Source organism: Pelophylax lessonae, assembly GCF_965119305.1.
Source record: "Pelophylax lessonae genome assembly, chromosome: 11".
NCBI classification, from domain to species: domain Eukaryota; kingdom Metazoa; phylum Chordata; class Amphibia; order Anura; family Ranidae; genus Pelophylax; species Pelophylax lessonae.
The window spans coordinates 72461597-72474826 of record NC_138778.1 but is presented as its reverse complement, the minus strand read 5'-3'; the positions used below and the strand labels follow the sequence as shown (position 1 = coordinate 72474826).

General features: G+C 42.9%; 1 protein-coding gene across 10 annotated transcripts in view; it reads left to right on the top strand.

Annotated features, from left to right (window-relative positions):
- SRCIN1 (SRC kinase signaling inhibitor 1) overlaps positions 1–13230 on the top strand; it is a gene marked incomplete at its 3' end in the record, with an annotated part of 894005 nt that overhangs the window by 779407 nt on the left and 101368 nt on the right. For all 10 annotated transcript variants that reach the window (XM_082272513.1, XM_082272514.1, XM_082272511.1 and 7 more), the window contains one exon: positions 9561–9691. In XM_082272513.1, coding sequence (XP_082128639.1) covers positions 9561–9691 — 131 coding nt within the window. The remainder of the gene's footprint in view (positions 1–9560; positions 9692–13230) is intronic.

Here is a 13230-nt window from a genome sequence, read left to right as displayed (position 1 = left end):
CATAGCGACAACTCTATCATGGCTTTTTAGAGCAGACAGGTAGTTGAGCACTATTGTGAGGTCCCATGTAGAATCATGGGGGCTCTGGGAGGCCTTAGCTTTACTAGGGTCTTAAGAATTGAAGAATCAGCTGTGCACTGCATCCCGCTAAGGGCCGACGTGGAATAGATGTGTCCTTTGATTGTGCTTTGCGCCCAGGCTCATGTCGAGACCTCTTTGAAGAAAACCGTGGACATGACAAACTCTTGCTTCCTTGGAGAAAACTTCTGACGTAGCATATTCTTGGAATTTTGCCAGACTATGTTGTAGACTTTTTCATGCTGCTCTTCCATGCTCTCATGAGGTCATCTATCATTTTCGAAGAGCAAACTAAATCCGTGAACCTTCGCCTCTCTAAATCCAGGCCGCTAACTTGAGCTTCTTCAGAGCTGGATGGACAACTTGACCTTGGGCCACTGTCTGGCAACTGAGATTTGTATTAGGTGTCTGAGATATAACTAGTTTGGTGCATATCCACTGTTGAAGAGAAACCCCTGGAAAGGGTATGTTCTCCACTGAGCCACTCAACCCCAGGACAGTAGGGACCATGGTCCTGATAGTCACCAGGCATGCAAACCCTAACAGGTGAAGAGGAACACCAGAACAATTCAGTACCTTACCACTGGTATGTTCTCTAGCAGCAGGGAAAGGCTTACTTTGAACCAAGAACCGTGACTAATGCAGACATCAGTATAGAGCAGTGATGGCGAACCTTGGCACCCCAGATGTTTTGGAACTAGATTTCGAATGATGCTCAACTACACTGCAGAGTGCATTAGCCTTATGGGAAATGTAGTTCCAAAACATCTGGGGTGCCAAGGTTCACCATCACTGGTATAGAACACCCTTGGCCTTCCTTTTAGGTCCTCCTGGGGATAATACTCTGCTTGTTGCTCAATATACACCACAGGAAATAAAGCAAAAGATGCCCCACATAGTGTAGTATTGTTTATTTTGAGCAGCAGCAACAGTATATGCATTCAATGGAAAACATCAAGTAAAAGATTATAATGCAAGCCGCTGACACTTACATCAATGGTGATAAACTGTCATTTGACAAAAGACTGGGCTGGAAGAGGTTAGGGTAAAAAACCTTCTGTTGCAGGTGGTCCCAACCAGCACGAGAGCAGTGGTTCTCCAGACTCTATCCCTCCTCACTGAGCAGATTGATAGCAGTGGCAGCCATGGGCACCCACTCCTGTCAATCAAATCCTATGAGGGGGGGGCTAGGGAGGCAGGGCTAAGCCACGCTGTCTGTGTAAATAAATGCAGACAGGGCAACTTGAGAGTGAGCCTGCATGAGTGCCCCCATAGAAAACGGCTTTCTATGGAGGCATTCGGCAGGGGGGAGGGGGCCAGACAGGGGACCTGAGAAGAGGTGAATCAGGGCTGCTCTATGCAAAATCATTGCACAGAGCAGGTAAGCATGACATGTTTACTGTTTAAATTTAAAAATGTAACTTTTACAATCACTTTAGCTGTTATATAAGCCATGAAGAAGGGAGTGGGGCCCATCTCCCGGATAGTGCTGTGACCCGTCATTATTGTTCAATAAGCATTTTAAACAAACTTTCAAGTGAGGTGACCATTTTTATTGGGCACTCTCATGTATATAAAGATAATTTTGTCTAAAAATAAATTAAGCGGGCAGGGCTGGGAGACTATCCTCCAAACTACACTTTTATAAATTAAAAAGAGAACCTACCTTCATTTCTTTTTTTCTTTAACCACTTCAGTACAGGGCAGTTACACCCCCCTTTCTGCCTAGACTAATTTTCAGCTTTCAGCGCTCTCACACTTTAAATGACAATTGCTCAGTCATGCTACACTGTAACCAACCAACAAAATTTTTATCATTTTTTTCACACAAATAGAGCTTTCTTTTGGTGGCATTTGATCACAACTGGGTTTTTTGTTTTTTTTTGTGATATAAGTAGAGTTGAGCGAACACCTGGATGTCTGGGTTCGGCCAAACTTGGAAAAAAAAAGCCCGGGTTCGTGACCCGAACTTTACCCCGATCCCGAACCCCATTGAAGTCAATGGTGACCCGAACTTTTGAGCACTAAAATGGCTCTAAAAAAACATGGAAAGGGCTAGAGGGCTGCAAATGGCAGCAACATCTTATTAAGAGCATGGCAAGTGCTCTGCAAACAAATGTGGATAGGGAAATAACTTAAATAACATTAAAAACATAAAAATAAAAAATAATCATCTTGATCTAGGAGGACGAGGCCCATATGGAGTAGGAGGTTGAGGTGGCGGTGGATGTGGCGGTGTAGGTGGAAGCGGCCGTGGAGGAGGACGAGGTAGCCAACACTGGTTTTTGTTTCTAATTGTAAATTTCTTTTTAAATTAGGGTACACCCCAAAAGAGTGAGAAAGATCAAAAATACTACAATGGCTGGGTAAGGCCGGTATACATGACTATTCTGCACAAGGTACGGACAAGTCCTGTTAATTTTAATGAACGTGAGCTTATCCACATTGGCTCTGGAAAGGCGGCTGCGCTTGTCTGTGATAACGCCCCCAGCCGTGGGCCAGCACCTCCAAGGCGTAAAGGGCAAGCTCAGGCCATGTGCCCAATTTGGAGACCCAGAAGTTGAAGGGGGCAGACCCGTCATTCAGTACGTGTATAGTACGTAAGGAACGGTAAGGAACTGTATATGGTAAGGAACGGTGATGGCGGCGGGGGGGCTTTTTCCCCCTTCTGGGTTGAGTCTGGCCTTGGAAAAGGTGTGTGTCCCTGGTTGTGGGCCGGCTCTCCCAAAGCTGTCTAAGTTCTGAGGCCTTCTGGTAGGGACGGGGCTGCACTGGTCTTCCCAGGGACCGGGATTCTGAAAAGCCTGTGGTGGAGTGGCAGTCCAGGGGTGCCATAATTCACGGTGGATGGCAACACTGAGTATGGCACCAAGGACACTGCACTTTCTACACATGTTTTTCACACCTGCCTCTAGGGCCGGGCCATTTGGTCAGGAGTCAGGACCAGAGGAATTTTTTATTCCTGGCCGAAGGGCCTGCCATATTATTGCAATGTGCCACTAACCTTGCACTTTTTCTTCACTATCCCTTTCCCCACTTCTATGTGTTGTGTGTCTCACGTTTTGTGTTCTTTATTGTGGTGGTACACTTTATTTTGCACAGCGAGATTAGTAGGGTGTAGGTCCTTGGGCCTGTCCCTGAGGGGAGGGGGTGGATATGGCCTTCTGGCTTGGTTCGCCCTCTCTCATGGGAGAGCCCACCTAGTACTTGGGGTGGTCTGTTTCAGCAGACCACCTAAAGAACGGGGCTGCCTGGTTTCGGCCAGGCTAGCCAGTGAAAGTACCCCAGTCCCTGTCAGGAGCCTTGCGCCCCAGGGGATCAGGGACCATGTGTACACCCTGTGCACTTTTTGTGTTGCACTTTTTTGGTGTGCATTTTTTATGCACCCACCGGGTGATAGTCTGAGTGTGTTCACACCACGGGCTTAAAAAAAAAAAAAAAAAAAACAGCTGGTGGTCCTGTTTGTTGTGGCGTGCCGACAAAGTTTTTCCACATTTCATACATGCTAACCCTGCCTTCTGATGTGCTGGCGGTGCCCTGGCTGCGTTGGTGACCTCCTCCTACTCTGCCTTCGCCTTGTGCTTCCACTGTAACCCCGCTGTCAGGTGGGAATGCCACCAGCATCGCTTCTTGACCTTTTCGCTAAGATCAAGTGCAGTATCTGTTGTTATCAGTTATCCGGGTGCCACCCTGCTGTGAACATGGTTCCTCATCCTCCACCTCGTCATCCTCCAGAACTGTGCCCTTGCTGGACAATTGTGTACTTGGCATTTGTGGGTGCAGGAACCCACCCTTGGAGCCACTTGTGAATGACTGCCCTGAAAGCCTTGGAAATGATCACTGCTCCGGATGCGGAGGCGTTAGTGGATGAGGATGAGGAAGCGGAGTAGGAGGAGTTAGCAACAGGAGTCAAACTGAAGTGCCCTGCAATCCTTGGTGGTGGAAGGAGATGCACCAAAATTTAAAGGGTGTTTCTCACAGTAACATAATCAGCAAACGCTGCAAAATTATTAATTTTCCCCTAAATGGGTGTTTATTGAATAGCAGAATAGAACAACAGTATCCAAAGGGTGTATCTCACACGTACGGATACAGACTAGGCCGCAATTTAATATCTTTCTTTCCCCTAAATGGGTGTTTATTGAATAGCAGAATAGAACAACAGTATCCAAAGGGTGTATCTCACACGTACAGATACAGACTAGGCCGCAATTTAATATCTTTCTTTCCACTAAATGGGTGTTTATTGAATAGCAGAATAGAACAACAGTATCTAAAAGGGTGTATCTCACACGTACAGATACAGACTAGGCCGCAATTTAATATCTTTCTTTCCCCTAAATGGGTGTTTATTGAATAGCAGAATAGAACAACAGTATCCAAAGGATGTATCTCACACGTACAGATACAGACTAGGCCGCAATTTAATATTTTTTCCCTAAATGGGTTTTTATTGAAAAGCAGAATATAACAACAGTATCCAACGGGTGTATCTCACAGTAAAATATGCAGACTAGGCTGCAATTTATTTTTTTCCCTAAATTGTTTTTTATTGAAAAGCGGAATAGAGCAACAGTATCCAACGGGTGTATCTCACAGTAAAATATGCAGACTAGGCCGCAATTTCATTTTTTCCCCTAAATGGGTGTTTATTGAATAGCGGAATAGAACAACAGTATCCAAAGGGTGTATCTCACAGTAACGTATGAATGAAACATTTTTGTTTTTCCCTTAAATTGTTGATTTTTGAATAGCAGATTAGAACAGCAGTGTCTAAACACTGTATGTCACAGTAAAATATGAAGGAAAAAAAGTTGTTTTCTTTTTTAAATCCATATTAAGCAAACACATATGCACTGAGCTTGCATTACATGGCTGCTACACGCCGCCCACCTAACAGACTGATAAAAGTTTTTTTTTTATCCCTCCTCCTCACTGGGCTCAGGTCAAGGCAAAAAGATTGTGCACTGCACCCCCACACAAAAAAATTGATGTAGATCGCTGTCTGATTAAAGAAGATTCTCCTATTCTTTCCCTGAAAACCATCTCCAGCCTGCCCCTACAATAATCTCCTTTCTCTCCTTCATATCAGCAGCAGCAGGAAACTGACCCTACAGTAGTTAGAGCAGAGTGGCGTGCGGCGCTATGTGACTCCAGCTTATTTAGAGGCTGGGTCACATGCTGCACTGGCCAATCACAGCCATGCCATTAGTAGGCATGAGCTGTGATGGCTTCTAAGGGCACACTAGTTAAACGCTTTTTGATTGGCTGCCCTGCAGCTGTTGAAACCGCGCCATTAAAACCGCACCACAACATTAAAACCGCGCCAATACATGAAATAAAATTACCGAACAACGGACTGAACACCCAAAAGTCCGGTACGATCCCAAACAATACAGTCCGTGTTCGCTAAACCCTAGATAAAAGCAAAAAAAGAGCAAACATTTTGGAAAAAAAACACTTTTTTTAGTTTCTATTAAAAAATTTTGCAAAAAATTTATTTTTCTTCATACATTTTGGCCAAAATTTATACTGCTACTTATCTCTGGTAAAAATAACCCAAATTAGTGTATATTATTTATTCTGTGTGAAAGTTATTGAGTCTAGAAGGTATGGTACCAATTCCTGAAAATTGATCACACCTGATGTACTAACGGCCTATCTCCTTTCTTGAGGCCCTAAAATGTCAGAACAGTACAAATACCCCCCAAATGACCCCTTTTTGGAAAGTAGACAGTCCAAGGTATTTAGTAAGAGGCATGGTGAGTTTTCTGAAGTTTTAATTATTTCCCACAATTCTTGGGAAAATGAAAAAAAAATGTTTTTTCTTTTTTTCCCACAAAGTTGTCAATTTATAAACTATTTCTAACACATAGCATGTACACAGCAAAGATGACACCCCAAAATACATTCTGCCACTCCTCCTGAGTATGACGATACCACATATGTGAGACTTTTACACCGCCTGGCCAAAAACAGAGACCCAACATCCAAGTAGACACCTTCAGACGTTCTAGGAGCATGTATTTTACATCTAATTTCCTGACAACCTATTACATTTTTTAAGGCCCTTCATATTTCTAACACATAGCATGTACATACCAATTACACCCCAAAATATATTCTGCTGAGCAAAGGGTAAACAAAAGATTACCTGTGGTTTTAGTAGTGGTCCACAGAGGAGAGCATCCAGGTAGAAGGCAGGGATGTGGTCAGTGACAGCAAAAGCAATCGAACAGGCAGCAGGCAGAAAAACTGTCCATATTCATTACAGGCAGCAGGCAAAAATACTGTCCATAGTCATTACAGGCAGCAAGCAGGGATAGTGTCAGCACAGCCAAAGCATTGGTCCAGGTAGCAGGCAGAGATGTGGTTTATAAAGTCCTGGGTCATTTTATGCAGCGATATGTTTAGCACTGCCAAAATATTGATCCAGGCAGCAGGAAGGACCATCAAGCTTAAGGCCTCTGTCAGGAAAGAATGGGGACAGGGTAGAGGCTTCTCCCACCCAAATCTCTTTGAAGCCTCCGGACTCCAGACCCTGTTCTTGGAACACAGAAAACCAAAAACTTTTTTTCTATACTCCAAACTCTTTTCTGAAGCCCCTCACATATGTGTGAGACCCTTGTGTACTGAAGTAGAAGGGCAAAAGATCAGTCAAAGTGGCAGGCAAAAAGCGTGGTCGATTAGCAGGCCGAGGTCGGTGCACTTGGAAGTCAGAAACTTGGTTTAAAATGGCAGGCAAAGGCATTGTCGGTAAACAGGCTGAGGTCGGTGCACGTGGATTTCAGAAACGTGGTTTTTAAAACGGCAGGCAAATGCACCATCGGTAAACAGGCCAGGGTCAGGTAACGTGGAAGGTAGAAACATGGTAGCAGGCAAATGATATGGACAGGTATTTCACAATAGGAAATGGCAGTCTTAAAAATGGTTCAGCGTTTTTGGGTATAATGGGACTATGACATCCGTGCTCCAATAATTCATCCAAATTAGAATCACTCCGTTGAGATAAATATGGGTTTCCCCGATTATATGTGGATGAAAGAAAACGCCCACTATCAGGGTGAAACGCGTTGACGTATTTCCGGCGTGGAGCCACGTAACGTCACTTCCGGTCGGGCTTCCTGGTCTCGGTGGAACGCACGCCAACAGCGGCGTTCCTGTTTGTCATATCGCTTTCTCATTTCTTTGATCTTGTGAGTACAACTTAAACTGTGGGGGAATAAATATATTTTTGGAACGTATTACACTATCAGCCCCTTTCTTTCATCCACATATATCGGGGAAACCCATATTTATCTCAACGGAGTGATTCTAATTTGGATGAATTATTGGAGCACGGATGTCATAGTCCCATTATACCCAAACACGCTGAACCATCCATAGTGTGGTGAGTAGGGGACCTGGAGGGTCACTCGTGTGAGCACTCAATACACCTGGATGGATATGCACTTGAGCACCTTTATCCACTTGCACTGAAGGAACCAAGATTTGCACTAGAGCACCTTTATAATAATTTATATTAATTTTATTAAGAGACTTTATATAGCTAAAGCACCATTGTATTTATATTGATTGTACCATTTGTTTTTATATCTGTTGCTAGCGCTGTTTTAACTTAAATTTACACATTTCTTCCAACAATTGGTTTGGATGCACAGCAGCTGCACTTTACTTGATACACTTATCAGTCACTATTATTATCGATTAATTGTGTTGAGCGCTGTTATAAATTTGTTTTTCAAATTCATTTTCAACCCATACCTGGCTCTCTTATTTGGGATGTTTTGCTTGAAGTGCAGCCGGCCAGTAAAATGGATAAGGGATTCATACACATAGATGTTTTTGTCTGGGACACACACTTCCACAAATTGTTTTAAAAAATAATTTATTAGGGGGCATAATTTATATAGTTTGTCGTGGTTGGGATGATCTCGGGGAGGGCACTGCGAACTGTCATTGAAATGGAGGAAGCGCATAATCATGTCATACCGTGATCTGGACATGGCAGAAGAAAAAAGAGGCATGTGGTGGATGGGGTGGCAGGACCAGTAAGCATGGACTTCATTTTTCTTTGTAAGCCCCACATTGAGTGTAAGGCCCAAAAATACTTTGAATTAGTCTAGTTTAAGATGGCGCCAATTGAACATACGGGCGTAGGAAGAATTGGGGTTGGAGGCAATAAATTGCTCTGCATAAAGGTTTGTTTGGTCCACCATGTACTGCAGCAAATCTTGGGGAAAAAACAAATAAAAAATCTAATAGGGAAAAATTTGAAGTGTTGGGCTGCACACCTGGCTGTGAGGGGAAAGGGGGGATTATAGTTGATTCTGAGCTGGCAGGCAACCATACGGGGTTTGTTAGGGCATCGGGAAGGTGGGTTTGGGCCCGGATTCTTCGAGTTGAATTTGTTATTCCAGTGCTGGTACTGGGCTCCTCTTCTTGGGGTCTAGCTGCGGCGGTGTTGGTACTGTTGGTTGTAGGAAGGTGTTCTGGGCTTATTCTCCTTATCCTTTTAGGAGGGACTGTTTCCTCCTCAGATTCAAGGTCCAATCCGCTATCCTCTACTGGCTCGTATTCCGAACCGGTATCAGATGATGCAAGCTCCCCATTGCTCTCATCATCCGACATGGTTAGCATTTCATATGCCTCCTCTGCTGTGAAAAGCCTTTTAGACATACTGGTGGTACTGATGGGTACTGGCGGTACCAATAGTACTGATGGGTACTGGCGGTACTGGTGGGTATTGGCGGTACTGATGGGTACTGGCGGTACCGATAGTACTGATGGGTACTGGCAGTACTGATAGTGCTGATGGGTACTGGCGGTACTGATGGGTACTGGCGGGCTGTTGGATGTGCTGACAGATCCAGATCTGTTGACAGATCCAGATGTTCTGACAGATCCAGATGTTCTGACAGATCCAGATGTGACAGATGGGCTGTGACACTAGGTAACAGGTTCTCTTTATTGGGGGGGGGGGGGGGGGCTGTGTAGTGCACTGTGAAAATGAAGAAATGTCACTCACTGATCTCTGCTCTTCTCCTCACACGATCTGTGTGTGTGAGAAGAGTTTAGATCAGTAGTAACGACTCCTGTGTTTTGATTGTGACCGGCTATGATTGGACACAGCCGATCACATGGTAAACAGCCAATTTTATTGGCTGTTTACCCCGATTGGGTATGCGCTGTGTCCGACGGACATGCTACATGCCCGATTGCCGCGGTGCGCGCTATCGGAAGCGCACGCCAGCTGATTTTCCTGCCCGCCGTCATATGACGTCGGGTTAGGATAACTGAACCACATTCCCGCCGTCATTTTGTAATAGGGCGGGTGGGAAGTGGTTAAAGAAATTGCTAAATTTGACAGCTAAAATATTATAAGTAGCGTTATGTACTATATTTGTGAAATACAAAAAAAAATGTAAGAGGTTCCCAACTATTAATGTTGTTTTAACCACTTCCATGGCTTTCACTTTTAGTGATCTAGAGAAATCAGTGGAGAAGATCAAGAAGGATATTGCACACAACCACAAGCTGATCTCAGTACAGGAATTGGAGGAGAAAGCTGTGGTGCTGAAGCAGCTTGGAGAGACTCTGACTGATCTCAAAGGTAAATAACAAAATATTTTATTACATAGGAACCTAGTAATGGACAACTGTCCCATATATTGCTGTATTTTTTTTGCACTTGCTGTTCTGGTTAACAATCATCAAATAGACAGGAAATTAAGCGAAAAGCCCCAAACAAGGGCAAAATCTGCAATAAAAAAGATTTCAAATTCAACAAAAAGTTGAATGTCTATCCCTTTCTCACCGTAAGCTTCAGCTGGTGGACAGCTATCCTGACATTATCTTGTAGGATATTTTGGTAAACTTGGGAAATAATTTTCCTCTTAACCACTTAAGCCCCGGAAGATTTTACCCCCTTCCTGACCAGACCCCTTTTTTCAACTTGGCACTTCGTGACTTTAACTGACAATTGTGCGGTCATGCAATGTGGTACCCAAACAAAATTTACGTCCTTTTTTCCCCACAAACAGAGCTTTCTTTTGGTGGTATTTGATCACCTCTGCGCTTTTTATTTTTTGCGATATTAATAAAAAAAAATGACATTTTCAACTTTGTCTTTTAAAAAATATCCAATATACTCAATTTATGTCATTTTTTTTGGCCAAAATATATTTAGCTACATGTCTTTGACAAAAAAAATTCAATGAGCGTATTTTTATTGGTTTGCGCAAAAGTTATAGCGTCTACAAACTATGGTGTAAATACTGAAATGTACGCAGCTTTAATTTCTGACTGCCTATCTCATTTCATGAAGTGCTAAAATGGCAGGGCAGTACAACCCCCCCCCCCCCCAAACTACCACTTTTTGGAAAGTAGACATCCTAAGGAATGTTCTGAGAGGCATGTTGAGCTCATTGAATATTTCATTTTTTTGTCACAGGTGTTTGAAAAATGACTAAAAAAATATATTCTGCTGCTTCTCCTGAGTACAGGGATACCACATATGTGAGACTTTTTGGGAGCCTAGCAGTGTACGGGAGCCCGAAAACAAATCACCACCATCAGAATTTCAAAGGGCGTACATTTTTCATTGCATTTTCTCACTACCTATAACGGTTTAGGAGGCCCTGAAATGTCAAGATACCACAAAACCCCCCCCCCCCAAATGACCCCATTTTGGAAAGTAGACACTCCAAGCTGTTTGCTGAGAGGCATGGTGAGTCCATGGAATATTTTATATTTTTCCACAAGTTTTGGGAAAATGACAATTTTTTTTTTTTTTTAATTTTTTTTTTTTACACAACGTTGTCACTAAAAGATACATTTCTCACACATGACATGGGTATATGTGGAATGACACCCCAAAATACATTCTGCCGCTTCTGCTGAATATGGGGATGCCCCGTGTGTGGGACTTTTTGGGAGCCTAGCTGTGTACAGGACCGCGAAAACCAATCAACACTCTCAGGTTTTCTAATGGCGTAAATTGTGCATGTCACCTCTGCACTACCTGTCACAGTTTCGGAGGCCCTAAAATTCCAAGATAGCACAAACCCCCCCCCCAAATGACCCCATTTGGGAAAGTAGACACCCCAAGCTATTTGCTGAGAGGCATGGTGAGTCCATGGAATATTTTATATTTTGCCACGTTCCGGGAAATATATATATATATATTTTTTTTTTTACACAAAGTTGTCAGTAAATGATATATTGCTCACACATGCCATGGGTATATGTGAAATGACACCCCATAATACATTCTGCTGCTTCTCTTGAGTACAGGGATACCCCATGTGAGACTTTTTTGCAGTCTAGCCGAGTACAGGACCCCGAAAACCAACCCCCACTTTCAGGCTTTCCAAGGGCGTAAATTGTTGATTTCACTCCTGACTACCTATCACAGTTTCGGAGGCCATGAAATGCCAAAACCGCACAACACCCCCCCCCCCCCCCCCCCCAAATGACCCCTTTTCGGAAAGTAGACACCCTAAGCTATTTGCAGAGAGGCATGTTGAGTGTTTTGCAGATCTCACTTTTTGTCACAAAGTTTTGGAAATTGAAAAAAGAGGAAAAAAAATGCATTTTCCTGTTTTTTCTTAATTTTCCCCAAAAAATGAGAGCTGCAAAATACTCACCACTAGATTGGAGTGTCTACTTTGAAAAATGGGGTCATTTGGGGGGTTTTGTGCCATCTTGGCTTTTTATGGACTTCAAAAGTGTGATAGGTAGTAAGGAGTGAGATCAACAATTTACGCCCTTAGAAAGCCAGAAGGTGCGGATTGGTTTTCCGGGTCCTGTACGCGGCTAGACTGCCAAAAAGTCTCACACATGGGGTATCCCTGTACTCAGGAGATGCAGCAGAATGTATTTTGGGGTGTCATTTCACATATACCCATGGCCTGTGTGAGCATTATATCATTTACTGACAACTTTGTGTAAAAAAAAAAAAAAATAATAATTTTCCCAAAACTTGTGGCAAAATATAAACTATTCCATGGACTCACCATGCTTCTCAGCCAATAGCTTGGAGTGTCTACTTTGCAAAATGGGGTCATTTGGGGGGGTTTTGTGCTATCTTGAAATTTCAGGGCCTCTGAAACTGTGACAGGTAGTCAGGGGTAAAATCAGCAATTTACGCCATTAGAAAACCCGAAGATGTGGATTGGGTTTCGGGGTCGCGTGCACAGCTAGGCTGCCAAAAAGTCTCACATGTGGTATCCCTGTTCTCAGGACAAGCAGCAGAATGTATTTTGGGGTGTCTTTTCACATATACCCATGGCATCTGTGAGCAATATATCATTTAGTGACAACTTTCTGTAAAAAAACAACAAAAAATAAAAAGAAATAATAATATTCCCGACAGTTGTGGCAAAATATAAAATATTCCATGGACTCACCATGCCTCTCAGCAAATAGCTTTGGGTGTCTACTTTTCAAAAAGGGGTCATTTGGGGGGTTTTTGAACTGTCCCGGCATTTTATGCTCAATCTTATCCACACATCACCCACTCTTCTAACCACTTGAAAACCAAGCCTTTTCTGTGACTTTTTGTTTACATGAAAAAATATTTTTTTTTATTAGAAAATTACTTTGAACCCCCAAACATTATATATTTCTTTAAAGCAGAGGCCCTATAAAATAAAATGGTGGATGTTGCAGGTTTTTTTGTCACACGGTATTTGCGCACAGATTTTCCAAACGCAATTTCTGCGAAAAAAATACATTTTTTTTAATTTATTGCACAAATACACTATATAATTCCAATTTGTTTGGTAAAATTTAAAATATGATCTTATGCCGAGTACATAGATACCAAATATGACATGCTTTAAAAATTGCGCACAACTCTGCGTAACAAAGTACGTACATTTTTAAAAACATTTAAAAGTCTTTACAGGTTACCACTTTAGACTTACAGAGGAGGTCTACTGCAAGAATTACTGCACTCGACCTGACGTTCGCTGCGATACCTCACATGCATGCTGCAATTGCGGTTTACATATGTCACTAGACCAACGCTTGCGTGCGCCATTGCGAGCAAGCACGGGGGGACAGGGGGGGGGGCTTGATTTATTTATTTTTTTTTATTTTGCTATTTTATGTTATTTTGATACCTTTCCTTTCATTTTTTTTTTTTTT